Consider the following 15,295-nt stretch of genomic DNA (forward strand, 5'->3'; position numbering starts at 1 on the left):
GCGTCCCACTAGCATGTGTGTGGCATTGGAAGAGTATCCAATATATATCATTTGATAAGCATACATAAAAGAATATCTGGCGAAAATAACAAACTTATCCAAAACTATGGGGCTGCTCACATATAATGGCAGTAAATTGTGGGTTAATTAATCACCACCACAATTTGCCTTTTTTGAATATTGAACCACCAATTTAGGGATGCTATATGACATCTGAACTCAGACAATATTGGTTAATTGTGGGTTAAACAACCCACAGAAAACCTAACTACTAACTGAAGGTTATCTGTGGGCTGTTTAACTCATGATTAATCTATAGCATCCAGGTTTGGACCTCATATAGCAGGCCCCAATTAGCCTAATTGGGGGCTAATTATTCAAAATCACCACAGAAGGTGCCCAGGACAATATCCAGTCTTAACATGCAAATCTGGTCTATATGCTGCTTACGTGTTACTGAAATGCTAACAAAAACTTAAAGTTCTGTAAAGTCTTCTCAAAGTCAAGGCAATTTATTGCCCTAACAGAAGGAAAAGCTTCCTAATGGTGCCCAGCATTTTGCCTGTTGGCCAATATGGGGGTGAGAAGGGGGGAGGCTTGTGCTTAAATATTTTCATATACTGTCTAGAAAAGTTTAAATCTCCATTTTCCAAAGGCACTATAATTAAAGAGAATTAAAGTTTAAAGAAAATCCACATGCGTCTATTATATTTTAGGAACATGAAGGGGGAACCCAAACAAATGAGAATTTTCATATCCAAGTGCATATATTAGCTTTTTGAATAGTGGATCCACAATTTATCAAGATCAGTGGAGGTGGGAACTGAGATACCAAACTCAGATACCATTAAAAAAAAACTGCAACACATAGACACTAGAAGGAACAGTTAGCAAAAAAAAAAAAAATTATTGACACAACACATTTATAAAGACAATATACCTGGATCAATAAGAACTTCTTGTGCCCCTAAGGGAAAACCAAAGGGACAACATTAACCTTCTGCATTGCCAAAACAAAAACGGCTATTAAATATATTTTACAGAGAGCCAATCAGCTACAGAATACCAGAAAGCCAGACTGCTGACACTAAAACAAGCATGGGAACATACCAGCTGTCATATGACTATGATATAATTAATTTTATCATTCAGCTTTTACAGCCTTACAGATGGCTCCACACACATTATTAGCTCACAAACATGTTTAGTAAGCCATGTGCTCTGGCCTGTGCCAATATATCATAGTTCTTTGGATATTGGTCAAGCTTCCCTTGATGGCTGCCCAGAGGAGATTCTTACACACCACAGGTAATCAGGCAACCAGGTTATTTACAAACTTAAAATATTATGTAGAAGTGGGACCTGCAACACAGTGTTGCAGAGTATCAATATCCAAAGAGGAATGTTCCTGTTCAGAGCTTCAGGCAGCTTAGAACAACCTTGTAATACTGTCCAGGCTACTCAGGGAGGGAAAATTTCAGAAATCGGAACCTTCTCTTGTTATGCTGTATGGTGGTAGAGACCTGAGCATTTCATGGTTACATAGTAAGGGGCAGGAGGTATGAAGTTCTGGAAACTGAATCATCAATGTATAGTGCACCTCCCATTTTATTAACTACTTCCTGAAAGGTGGAAAAAAAAATCATGCCATAGATTTGAAACCTGAGAGAGCTGAGACGGATACCAACATCATCTTATAGATCTAGTGATGAAAATTGCTTGTTATAAGATATTGATATTCATAGTTATAGATCTAAACTCAACTTTCCTTTTATTCCATGCCAAACAATGATATTAATAACAATATTTTAAAATCACTTGATCTGTCTTGAAACCATAATAAATTATTCAAGGACAATTTGATTCATTCTCTTCTGTTTGAGTCATCTTATTGAGTCTAAAATAGTTTGTGCTAGCTGCAGGTTTGAGGCATAATAGTAATAATATTATACAAATATTTTTTTTTTGTTAGTCACATTGGATTTCTTTTTGAAAGAAAGGTAGGATATTTTAATTAATATAAATATTTATAGCTCTGCCTAAAAACTCAAAAGGTTTAATTCCTACTTTAAAGTAAGAGCAGAAATCCAAGCTTGTAAATAGCTCACTTGTCTTGTTGCCTGCAGTGATTAAGAATTGCTCCCATGTAACAAAGCAGCAAAATGACTGTGAGATAGAAGAGAGATTTAAATCTTCCTAAGATACAAGAGCATATCTTAAAAATATAAAAAAAGACACGCTACAAATGTGCTACAAATGATTGACATAGGTATTTGTGGACGAAGAGGCTAATAACCTTTGTAGAGTTATCTGCAAGGATGGTTAAAATCATATCAATTTTAAGTTTAGCCTTCGCTCTTATAAAAACATTTTGTTTTGCTGACTCATGAAGCAAGTAGCAACTGCCCTCCTAAACAAGGAGGCATGTGTACTCTCTTATAAAGACGCAAACGTCCATAATGTAGTGGGTAAGAAACTAAGGCTGGAATACTATGCTCACTAACCTGGGAGTAAGCCTCATTGAACTCAATAGGGCTTATTTCTGAGTAGACCTACATAGGATGGCACGGTACACTATGGATCAGGAAGTCTCAGTTTGGACATTAAGGACACAAATTCACTAGGCAGCATTAAGCAAGCAACTTCCTCTCCGCCTCATTGTCTACTTTACGGGGTTGTTGTAATCCTTACAACAAGATCATGTACGTAAAGCACTTTAGAGCATTAATAATACATACTCATTAGAGGATTTTAATCAAGATAAAAAAGTCTGGCTACACATGTGATTTGGCAAGTGGTGTCCTCTGTTTAACATATAGGAACACAAAGCCAGCTGCTCACACTACCCATTCTTTGTGAGGTTGCAAACAAAGCTATCTCATGCCCTTCTGCCTCAAACGGAAGCAGACTTTTAAGCATAGTGAACATACACTGTGTCTGTCTAGAACAAGAATGTTTCCACTGACACTTCCTCAGGCCTACATATACAAGGAAGACAGAGACCATGTATCAGACATGGGTTTATCTTCCTTTTGGTCTGCGGGTGGGGAAAGAAGGGCATAGAGATCTTTCTTTTGCCTCTTTTTGCTTTTGTCTCCTGGGTTCAAGGCAAGCACTCAGAGTAACAGCAGCCTGAGGATCAGGAAGAGAGGAGAAGGCAACCAGACAGTCATTGGTGACACGTTGCACTGTAATGATTTGCAGCGTTGCCTTAAAATGTTATAAAAATAACCATGAGAACGTAAAATGGAAGCAATCTCCTCTCTGACGAGGCTAGAAGCAAATACAAGTTATAAGAAAAAAAATAGGCTGCACACCCTGCAGAAGTGTCTCTTCCAATTCAAGTCTAAAAATGGTTTACAGGTTCTGTAGCCCCCTAGCAGACTACTTCTATGCACATCCTCTCAAAAGAAAAGCTCACTGAGTTCAATGGGGCTTTTTGCCCCAAGTAAATGTGCACAGCAGCCTTCTCGAACCTGGAACCTTCCAGACGTTTTGTACTTCAACTCCCATCCTATGAAAATTACCCATGCTCACTGAGGCTGATGGGAGTAGTAGTTCAAAATAGCTAGAAGACACCGTGATGGAAAAGGCTGGTACCTTCCCTTTCTTACTGTTTTATTACAATTTTATTAGAATTTATTATTATAAATTCAAGCCTATTTATTTTTATTTTATTTATTTATTTATTACATTTTTATACCGCCCAATAGCTGAAGCTCTCTGGGCAGTTCACAAAAGCATATGCGGCACAGGGTCTTGCTATTTTGTTGTTTTACTATGTACAGCACCATGTACACTGATGGTGCTATATAAATAAATAAATAAATAAATAATAAGATAGCGACTAACAAGTGTTCTGCATAATTTCCATACTAAGAAAGTATTCCATAAGCATAATTCACAAAAGTAATATGTTCCGTTAGAGTCCACTAATCAGGGGTTGCATAAATAGTATTGAAACACACTTAGTATATGAAATTAAGTATATACAATATTAACTATAAAGGAATGATTCATGAATATTGCACTTCTATACTACAGTTTTAAGCCATTATATTTTATATTGTATTTTATGCTGAATTTTGTAGTTTCAATTTCTGTGAACCGCTGAGAGATCTTCAGCTATTGGGTGGTACGGAAATTTAATAAATAAATAAAGTGCTGGTGACCTTCAAAGTTATAAATCAATTAAAGATACACATTTCTGATGGACCACTTGCTCCAACATAACCCTACCCAGCCATGAAGATCCACAACTGAAGTGCTCCTCTGTAACCCAACAATGTCAGAGTTTGGCACGAACACAAGAAGGGGCCTTTTCCGTGACCACACATAGGCTTAGTTCAGACAACACGTTAGTCAATGCAGTGTGAAAACTCCACTCAACTGTTGAGTTTTTAGGTGGTACTCCCCCCAAAACATGTTCTATCTCCACCGTTGTGTGACCGTGGGTTACCGTGGAATTGAGTAAAATCTATTGCGACATTTGACTGACAGTTTCTCCGCCCTCTCTCATCCTCCCAATGGTATCCCATCAGCCATTGCTGAAAAAAACCACCAACCCAATCCCAGTGGTTCCCTTAGAGTGGCACTGCCTCCTTTCACCGCTCTTGCCAGGGAACTCTGTAGCCAGTGGGAAAAGTCAACACAACGGAACACTCTATGGAGCCCTCCACACAACATGCAACACAATGGTTGTGCAAGAATTCTCTTCTGCACAGCATGGATATTCTTCGTGGAGTGTTTTCCAAAAAAATCTACACTGTGTGTTGCGTGGAGTTTTCCCTCCAGACAACACATTATTATATTTATTTGTATCTCGCCTTTTGCCCAATACTGGGCCTCAAGGCAGCCTTACAAAATTTTAAACATATACATTTTAAAACCTATGAATAAAAATATACAAAAGTTTAAAACATATTCCAATATTAAAACATTAAAACATTAAAAATACATGACAATTTTAAAAGACATTAGCACAGATGGAAGCCCAAATTAATCAACAAAGGCCTGCTGGAACAAAAAAGTTTTTGCCTGCCACCGAAAGCACATCAAGGAGGGAGCCAGTCTAGCTTCCCTGGGAAGAGAGTTCCAGAGCACTGGAGCAGCCACCGAGAAGGCCCTCTCCCATGTTCCCACCAGTGCGCCTGTGAAGATGGTGGGACTGAAAGAAGGGCTTCCCCAGAAGATCTCAAAGCACAGGCAGGCTCATAAAGGAGAACACGGTCTTTCAGATAACCTGCATCCGAGCCGTATAGGGCTTTATAGATCATAATCAGCACTTTTAATTGTGCCCAGAAACAGACTGGAAGCCAGTGAAACTGTTTTAACAGGGGAGTTGTATGCTCCCTGTAACCAGCCCCAGTCAACACTCTGGCTGCAGCTCTCTGAACCAGTTGAAGCTTCCAAACACTCTTTACAGGCAGCCTCACATAGAGCATGTTACAGTAATCCAATCGGAATATAACTAAGGCATCTGTGAATTTTTGTGAACCGCCCAGGGAGCTTCAGCTATTGGGCGGTATAAAAATGCAATAAAAAAATGTGTCACGATGGTGTAAAAACTCCACTATAGAGTTCTAAAACCACCATTGAGAAACATGTTGTCTGAACTGAGCCACAGACTTCGGAGTTCTCTCCCTCAAAAAGTTTACCTTTCCTCCTTTTTCATGACTTTCAGCAGGAAGCGAAATGAGCTGATTTTAACTGGATATCTTTAATTGTTGCTGCCTGTAGGTAAGATTAGTGGTTTTTTGTGATTTTGTTTGTTTGATTTCTTTGGTATGTTATTTTTATTTTGTATTTTTAATAGGATTAGTTTGACTTTTTGATGAATTTTCTTTTTATCGTTAGCCACCTTGAGCAATATTCTGCTTGAAAGGTGGGGTAAATGTTCTGAATAAATAAATACTTTCTAAAGCTAGCTACTTGGAGTACTGTCCGAAATGTACTTATGAAAGGCTAAAATGCAGCATGGGCACACTTTGAACAGGCTACATCGGTTGGAGAGAGAGACAGACACACATGCACAATGAAAGCTAGAGGCTGCCCAAAAAATTTAAGTTACCAAATACATTATGGAGAAAATCCACCACAAATATCAAATGTATGGCTTACCTGGTCTGTGCCTGTTGCCTGCTTCTGCAGGAAGGGAACTTCCTTGTGCCCTGCGAGAACCAGATTTACCTCCTGTACCTCCGGGATAGTGATAGATAACAGAGGCTGAACATAATCCTTCAAGAGCAGCTACAGATAAAAAATATTATTTTAAATAGCTGTAATATCCTATGCACATAATTGCAAAATATATAAGGCATATAGACAGGGAGTGAGGCAGGCCCAGATAAACAAAATTGCAAAGGACTGCCAAACCAATCTTAACATCCACTGTGCTTTTCATAGGAAGGGGGGGAGGTTCAAGCATAGGAAGTAATGCTATAAGTATTTATTTTACACACAGGGAAGTAGTAACTATGTCTCTAAAAAGTGCTACTACTTAAGGTGAATTCACAGAGCAATTAGGACAATGAGTCTCTTATCACACTAATATCATTCACACACTCCGGTGTCATGAAGTTTCACTCCAGTACACCTCTCATGCTGAGAAACAAGGCTAGGGAATGAATTTCTATCTCGTAGATAGAAATTTCTACCTATTCCATATTCTTCAGTCCAGAAAACCAAGACAGCACTAAGAAACAAAGAAAATGCACACAAAACAAAGAAATAACTGCAAAATACGAACAAATAGGAGTTAAGCTGTTCCCTGGTGTGTGCTACAAACAGCATCAAACCAAAAGCACAAAAACCTAGCTGAGCCCTGAGGACTACAAATTACTATAAATTTTAGGGTCATCTCTATTCTGACTTTTATTAATTATTTTTGTTAATATATGGCTTCAAATATTCATTATTTTCCCTTAAGTGCAGCTAGTAAATAGGCACCAGGAATTGAGACTCAAAGCTTTCTAAATACAGTTAAGTTCTATTTTCAGTCATTCCTACCTCCAAGCCACAAAAAGTCATTTACAGAACGGAGAAGTTCCACAGCCATGTGGTAGTGTACGAGAGAATCTTGTAACATTCCAGCTTGCAGACATAGGTCACCGACATGCTTTCGCATACGACCCTGGCAACGCTTCTTATAATGTCTAGAACACAAAACACACAGTGCAAAATTAGTTCTAGTAAAGGCAATGGATTCATTTGCTTTTAACGCTCCTCTATTAATTTAACCCATCACTGACAGGAGTATAGTCATTTCTCCTCGCCAATGAGCAAATAGACCAATTCCAGCTACCAATGTACTCACTATAATGGGCAAAATACAAGCAATGACGGCTGCCATCGGAAAACATTGAATCAAACATATGGAAACAAGCCCACATCCTGTATATGTAATACTAACAATGGTTCTGTCTTTACAACCAATTGTTAAGTGTTGGCGAACTTCACCCAAAAGTTCTATATGCCCTTTCTGATATTTCACTTTGTCTGTTCCATTCCTTTTTTGATGCCATTAATTGACCTGATGTCATGCTGGGCTTGTCAAACAGAGGTATTATCCCATGTAACTGAGTGCTTATGAGAATTTGAGGAAACGTAAAATAGAGGTTCCAAAATCAGTGTGCATGTTGTGTTAAACTAAAACCACACATCCATTACCTACTGAGGGCTGATAAACTGAGACTCAATCCAGAAAAGACAGAGATACTTATTCTGAGTGGTTCATCTGTCCAGTTCAGTGGCATTCAACTCTGGTTTTACACAGTGCCAAAACTTAAATCGTATTTTGGAGTATTAAAAGAGTAAAGCTAAATGAAGCAAAGAATGAATCTTGTTATATTTAGTACAACATCTTAAGGAGACATATATGGGAAAATAGAATTTAAAATAGCAAGATATTTGGGGATCATTCTCTCTCCTGAAATGAAGGTACTGATAGTTATCAACAAGGAATTGGTTATTTTTTTTCAAAAATAATAATAAATACAGATCTTGAAGAATAGGCTGATCATACATTTTCATGGTTTGGTTAATTAGTATTCACTAAAATGATAACCTTGCTTAAAGTTTTGCTTTTGTTACTAATCTTTCCTATTTGTATTTCTTCATTAAAAAAAGAAGTGGGCATTTGTACTACTAAGTCCTTATGGGTTTGGGAATAGAATGTGTGGGTTATGGCTGAAAAATTGCAAAAGAAAATACAAAAAGGATGTATAAAAATGGCTATCCTCATGCAACGGTATAATACAGAATAGTTTGCTGCGCTTATATAGCTTGTGTATGTACAGAGCAAATTAAATTAGTCCCAACAAGAACAAACTGAAGGTCATATATTGTAAGCTCAGTAGTAGAGAACTTGCTTTGCATGCAGAAGATCACAGATTTGATCCTGGCATCTCCAAGTAGGGCTGTAAAAAATCCTGCCTAAAACCCTGGAGAACCACTGCCAGTCAGTGTTGACAATATTAGGATAAATGGACCAACGGTCTGACTTTTTACCCTGGACAGTGCCAAGACATATAACAAAGATTATTAAAAATAGCTCTGTTTCATATGCTACATTATAAATTTAGAATACATACAAAACTAAAATCAGTTCAATCTCCTATGGATTAAAAACCCAGGACAATTATCTTGAGAGAACAGAATATAATTTATTGTATTTATATCCCACCTTTCCTCCAAAGGGCTCAAGGTGGTGAACATAGTTCTACCCCTCCACTATTTCACCCTCACAACAATCCTGTGAAGCAAGTGTTAAGTATATGAAAAGAAATACTTGCTTAGTCATTAAAATTGTGTGTGTATGGCTATCTCAGGGTTAAACAGAGAAAGTCTATCTGTGGGCAATTACCTTGAGATAGAGGCTGTTCTGGGAACTTTGCCAAGATTCTAAGTTAGCCTCATCACAGCTGTATGTAATGTAGATAAGAATTGTGTAAGATGTGTATATAGTTTCTCACTTATGTAAAATGGAACTGATCACTGCTCTATGATCACTGCTCTCTGTGTATGCTTCAGTGTGCTGATCTGAACTGATCTGAATTGAACTGCACAGAAGCCTGAAAGAAATAAACCAGCTCTGCTGTGTAAGACCTGCGTGATGTGTGTTTGTTTCTGAGCACAAACAGAGTTCCAGACAGAGAAAAGTTCTGGCACAATAACCCAACAAAGGTTATGGGCCCAGTCCAGTCCAGGCAGCCTACGCCAGCCTAGACCAGCCTACGCCAGCCTAACCCAGGCAGAAGAACCAGAACTTGATGGGAACGGTGCAGTACCAGAACCAGGAGTCTGCTAAAACAGAAAACTGTTGATAGAAGAAGACATCAAGCTAAAGCCAGTGCTGCAAAGTGAAGAAAAATCTCAGTCGGCTGACTCTGAAGAAGACTCTGAGCAGGAGGACGGTGAGATACCAATTCCTAAAGCAGAAGAAATGGCAGGAGCTAATATGTCTAGTTTACATCAATTGTTAGAAAAGCTGAATGACTCTAACTATGCATTATGGTCTTACAAAATGCAAATGTATCTGATTCAAGCTGAACTGTGGTATGTAGTCACAAAAGATCCACCAGATAGAGCAGATCCACAGAATGCTAAATGATTTAAAGACGATGCAAAAGCAATGGCAGATATTGCATTAGCTGTAGAAGACTCTCAAATTTCCTTCATTCAGTTTTTGAATACATCAAAAGAGTGCTGGAATGCGCTACAAGCTGTATATCAAAGAGAAACAGCGAGCAGTAAAGTAATTCTAACCCGGAAGCTGTATGGAATGAAGCTGAAACCAGGGGAGTCTATGTCAAACCATTTGAAAAGCATGAGAGAAATCTTCAATCAACTCAGGGCACGAGGGATGGAGTTTACAACTATACACCAAGTCTATGTGATTTTGTCAAGTCTTGATTCATCGTACGACGCGGTTGTCACCATGATGGAAAGTCAAGAAGAGAAAAATTTAACCCTCGAGTATGTAGCTGGAAAACTACTGGAAACCTATGAAAGAAGACAAGCTTCAAAACAACAGAGCTTTAAACATCCTGTGGCTGAATTTCAACAAAGCCATAAATCTTCTGATGTGGTGGCTGCATTAAAAGCAAGGAAATGCTTTAATTGTAGTTCCACAGAACACTTAAAGCGGGATTGCAACAAGAAGAAGAAAAAGCTGTTGACAGCAAAGTAGAGAGAAGAAAACAACATGAATGAAGCTGAATCAACAAAGAAGTGTCTTCTAACAAGAGTCAAAGAGACAATGAATCCTTGGTTTTTGGACTCTGGGGCTTCAATAAGTATGGCAAAAGACAAACTTTCATTTGTAACCTTGGAAACTTCTACTTCAGAGCAAAAGTGTGTTACCCTTGCAAATAGAACAAAAATCCAGATTTGTGGTGTGAGTAATGTATGTTTTGATTGTCTAAGAGTTGAACTACAAAGTGTTTTATATGTACCAGAATTAGAAACAAACCTTCTAAGTGTGTTTCAGTTAACAGAAATGGGGTATGAGGTTTCTTTTACTGAAGAAAATTGTACTATAAAACAGAAAAACAAGGTGTGTATGCAAAGAATAATGAAAGAATCTTTGTATGTGATTAATACTTGTACAAAAAATGAAGTTGTAGCCAGCAAAGTCACAACAAAAACAATAGCCAATTGCAAACCACACCAAGAGTGCATCCATTTGACTCATAAAAGGTTTGGTCATGCTAACTATAAAATAATTTCTAAAATTCCAGAATTGTGTGAAAGGGTGAAAATCAAACCATGTTCTAACTATGTAGAATGTAATGTATGCAGTGAAACCAAGTGTCATAAGTCAAACATTCCAAAACATAGTGAGAGAACAACAAAAAGAATTTTTGAATTAATTCATGCAGATCTTGCAGGTCCTTTTAAGACAAGTCAAAGAAGAAACAGATTTTTCTTGTCTATTGTTGATGATTACAGTAGATTTAGATTTGTGTATGTGTTAAAACAAAAGAGTGAAACTTTTGGAAAGTTTAAAGCGTTTGTTAAGTAGAATAAAAATAGATTTAAAGAACCTATAGCTAATCTAAGAACGGACCAAAGAGGTGAATTTCTTAGCAACCAATTAAAAAAATTCCTCAGTGATGAAAGTATACAACATGACCTTACTGCTCCATATTCACCATTTCAAAATGGAGTTGCAGAAAGAAAAAATAGAACCTTGCAGAACATGTTAAGAGCTCTATTGAAAGAGTCAAGATTGTCTAATCTGTTCTAGGCAGAAGCTTTGTCCACCTCAAATTATTTGTTAAACAGGCTTTACCACTCTGTACATGAAAAAACCCCATATGAAATGTTTTACAAAAGAAAACCTAGAGTGTCACATATAAGGGTTTTTAGAAGTAAATGTTTTGCTCATGTTCAGAAAGAAAACAGACCAGGAAAGCTAGCTCAAAGAGGTTTGGAATGTAAACTGTTGGGATATGATACACAAACAAAAGGCTATCGTTTGTGGTCTCCATATCACAAAAGTGTAATTGTGAGCAGAGATGTAGTTTTTCATGAACAAATGCAAGAAACAAAACAGTATGTAAGTTTGCCTGTAGAACAGAAAGCTGTAGAAACAGAAGAAATTCCTGAACAATCTCAGCAAGAGAGAGATAGAGAAGAAACTGTAGAAGAAGAAACTATGCCTGTAACTATGCCAAGACGATCAGAAAGAGAACGCAAAGCTCCAATTCGTTATTCAGATGAATACCAAAGCAAACAGGTTTCTCATAGAGCATTACTAATAGCCTATGAACCTACTTCATTTGAAGAAATTCAAAAAATAGAACCTACAGAAGCTCAGGGCTAGCATGAAGCAATGTCAGAAGAAATCAGAGCAATAGAAAAAAATGAAACGTAAGAGCTAGTACCTTTACCTGAAGGTCGCAAAGCCATTACCTGTAAATGGGTATTCAAAGTAAAACAAAATGAAAAAAGACAGGTAGAACGTTACAGAGCAAGATTAGTAACAAGAAGATTTGCTCAAAAATATCTAATAGATTTTGAAGAAGTTTATGCACCTACAACAAAATACTCAAGTGTAAAACTTTTGTTAAAAATTACAACAGAAAAACAATTGAATGTATTTCATTTTGACATCAAAACAGCTTTCTTATATAGAGATTTAACAGAAGAAATTTACATGACTCAACCAAAAGGTTTTGTTAAAAATCCAAGGTTAGTTTGTAAATTGAAAAAATCCATATATAATTTGAAGCAAGCAGCAAGGTGTTAGAATAAGAAACTAGACAATATATTGATCAAAATAAGTTTTAAACAAAACAAAGCTGATCATTGTTTGTACACAAAACAAGATAGTTCAAATGTAGTGTATTTGCTGATTTATGTAGATGATTTGTTACTGGTTTTTAATGAAAAAGAACAGAAAAACACATTTGTAAACCAGCTGCAAAGACATTTTGAATTAAAAGACCTTAGTTCAATAAAAAGTTATTTAAGAATGCAAATTTCAAAAGATTCTAACACAAAGTCATTTCTGATTGAACAAAGTAACAAAATTAAAAAATTGCTAGAAGAACACAGCATGAAGAATTGTAAAATTGTTGCCACTCCTATGGTCACTGATTTTCAAAATCAGACAGACAGTACTGAAATAGAAGACATACAGAAATATCAGAGTGTGATTAGAAGTTTACTTTATCTAGCAAACCTAAGTAGACCAGATATTACATTTGCTGTAAATCTTTTAAGCAGAAAAATGACAAAACCTTCTGTAACTGATTAGACAACTATAAAACGTGTATTGAGATATTTAAAAAGTACAATCAATTACAAATTGGAAATATCTACACACAAAGATAGAAATTTCTGTGTTTATGCAGATGCTGACTGGGCTAACGCAATTGATAAAAAGTCTACCAGTAGAGCAGCATTCTTTTACAATCAATCCTTGATTGATTGGTATACAAAAAAACAAAATTGTGTAGCAACCTCTAGTGCAGAAGCAGAATATATCAGCTTATCTCTGGCTTATAATGAGATTGAGTGGTATAAACAATTATTTGCTGATCTAAGGTTAGAAATTGAGACACCAATAACCATATTTGAAAATAATCAAGCATATATTAGTATGGCTACATCTGAAAAGTGTAAACCAAGAACTAAACATGTAGATGTTCGTTATTCTCATATAAAAGATATAATTCAGAAGAGCTAGATTAAGCTTGAATATTGTCCATCTAAAATGATGTTGGCTGATTTATTCACAAAACCAATATCAATAATAAAACACAAAGAGATGCTTTTAAAGCTGAGTCTCAGATTGTAACACAATTTAAACAACATGCGCAAGAAGAGGACTGTTAAGTATATGAAAAGAAATACTTGCTTAGTCATTAAAATTGTGTGTGTATGGCTATCTCAGGGTTAAACAGAGAAAGTCTATCTGTGGGCAATTACCTTGAGATAGAGGCTGTTCTGGGAACCTTGCCAAGATTCTAAGTTAGCCTCATCACAGCTGTATGTAATGTAGATAAGAATTGTGTAAGATGTGTATATAGTTTCTCACTTATGTAAAATGGAACTGATCACTGCTCTATGATCACTGCTCTCTGTGTATGCCTCAGTGTGCTGATCTGAACTGATCTGAATTGAACTGCACAGAAGCCTGAAAGAAATAAACCAGCTCTGCTGTGTAAGACCTGCGTGATGTGTGTTTGTTTCTGAGCACAAACAGAGTTCCAGACAGAGAAAAGTTCTGGCACAATAACCCAACAGCAAGATGGGCTAACAGTGTATGATTAACCCAAAAGCCACTCTGTGAGCTTAGTAGCTAAGTAGGGATTTGAATTCACATCTCCACAATTCTAGTCAGACACTCTAACCACTACACTATACTGTGAATGGGTCACACAACTCAATGTTTTAGACAGACAATAAACGGATTTTTAAAAATATACATTGGATTTTGCTAAAAATCAGAAAGCAATAATGACTCATTTCAATGTTTCAAATTAGATAACTGGAGTTTGAAAACTTTATAAGGAATCTTAATGCAAGATTAGTATTTGAAATTGCAATACTTTCAGATTTTAAGTACTGCTAGCTAAATTATATTCAATCTGTATTTATATTTTGATGAGTAGCTTTTTATATGTAAATAAACGGGGAGGGCTTAGTAAAAGTTAGTTACTAACTGAACAGATATACATATCGGGAATATCTATGAAAATACACTGATATCTCTTGATAACTCAGATATTAACCATACCTATGCCCTTCTGAAGTCTCATTCTGCACACATTTTGAAACATGGACAATGAAATGGAGTTTCCTCAAACATCCTATTTGCCTCTCTACAGTACTTAGAAATCAATGCATAGAGAACGGTAGTAAAACGATGCAAAGATTTCCTTCAAAATCAATCTAGTTTTGTCCAAACAAAAGGAGTTCCACTAGAATTAAAACAGAAATCTCAATACAAGATTTTAGATGATTTAAAAGGTTACTTGTAAGAATTGTACTGCAGTATTACATTTGAAAAGATGCAGGTTCATGTTTTAACCAAACCATTAGTAATCACAGAATCAGCAACATAAGAATTAGCTAAAATGTATAGATTTGATGATACCAAGGAGAAATAATGCAAAAATTAAAGTTTTAGAAGTGTTTCAGATCATTAGTGTTATTAAAGCATTAAAAAACATTATTGCTGGATGTTGCTGCTGCCTGTATCTCAGTAACATATTTTCACATTCAGTATTTAATGAAGTGAATAAACTTAATGCCCCCTAAAGTATGTTTTCAATAGCCATATGTGAAAGAAAAAAGATAATAATCACTAATACCCAATAATATAACAGTAGTAATTTTACTAGTTTTTTACATAGTTTTTTTTAAGACTTTAAAAAGAAAAAAAGGAAGAAATAAATAAAGAAGTTTCCTCTATAATTAATGTACTGGAAATATTTTATATAAGCAATTGTAATTCTGGCTTTAGGCATGAATCTGTGCTATTTTCCAGATTCTATATTCTGAGTGTTGTGAGTCACCTTAGTACTCCAAAGCAAAATAAAACAGAATAACAATTAAATAAATCATTTTATTACAGGGGTGAGCAATTGGAGGTCTGGGGACCACAGTCAGCTTCCAAATGCATACTATCAAGGGGCTGTGCTGAGAACCAGGTCACACCCACTACCCATGCACTTATTATGTACCTCAGCCATTTTCTCATAAATTGGGACACAGGCAAAGGGTTCTTGGGAGGCAAATTACATGTCAGAGACTAACATATAGTACATTGTCACAATACCAT

The 15,295-nt window shown here is 36.3% G+C and overlaps 1 protein-coding gene across 1 annotated transcript in view; it reads right to left on the reverse strand.

The window, feature by feature from the left end:
• Positions 1-15,295, reverse strand: part of TRAPPC9 (trafficking protein particle complex subunit 9) — a 352,653-nt gene that overhangs the window by 324,535 nt on the left and 12,823 nt on the right. Inside the window, exons 3-5 of the mRNA XM_063131169.1 lie at positions 7,009-7,154; positions 6,121-6,249; positions 941-967 (exon numbers count right to left, since the gene is read on the reverse strand). Coding sequence (XP_062987239.1) covers positions 941-967; positions 6,121-6,249; positions 7,009-7,154 — 302 coding nt within the window. The remainder of the gene's footprint in view (positions 1-940; positions 968-6,120; positions 6,250-7,008; positions 7,155-15,295) is intronic.

The sequence above is a fragment of the Elgaria multicarinata genome, chromosome 7 (genome assembly GCF_023053635.1).
Source record: "Elgaria multicarinata webbii isolate HBS135686 ecotype San Diego chromosome 7, rElgMul1.1.pri, whole genome shotgun sequence".
Taxonomy (NCBI): Eukaryota; Metazoa; Chordata; class Lepidosauria; order Squamata; family Anguidae; genus Elgaria; species Elgaria multicarinata.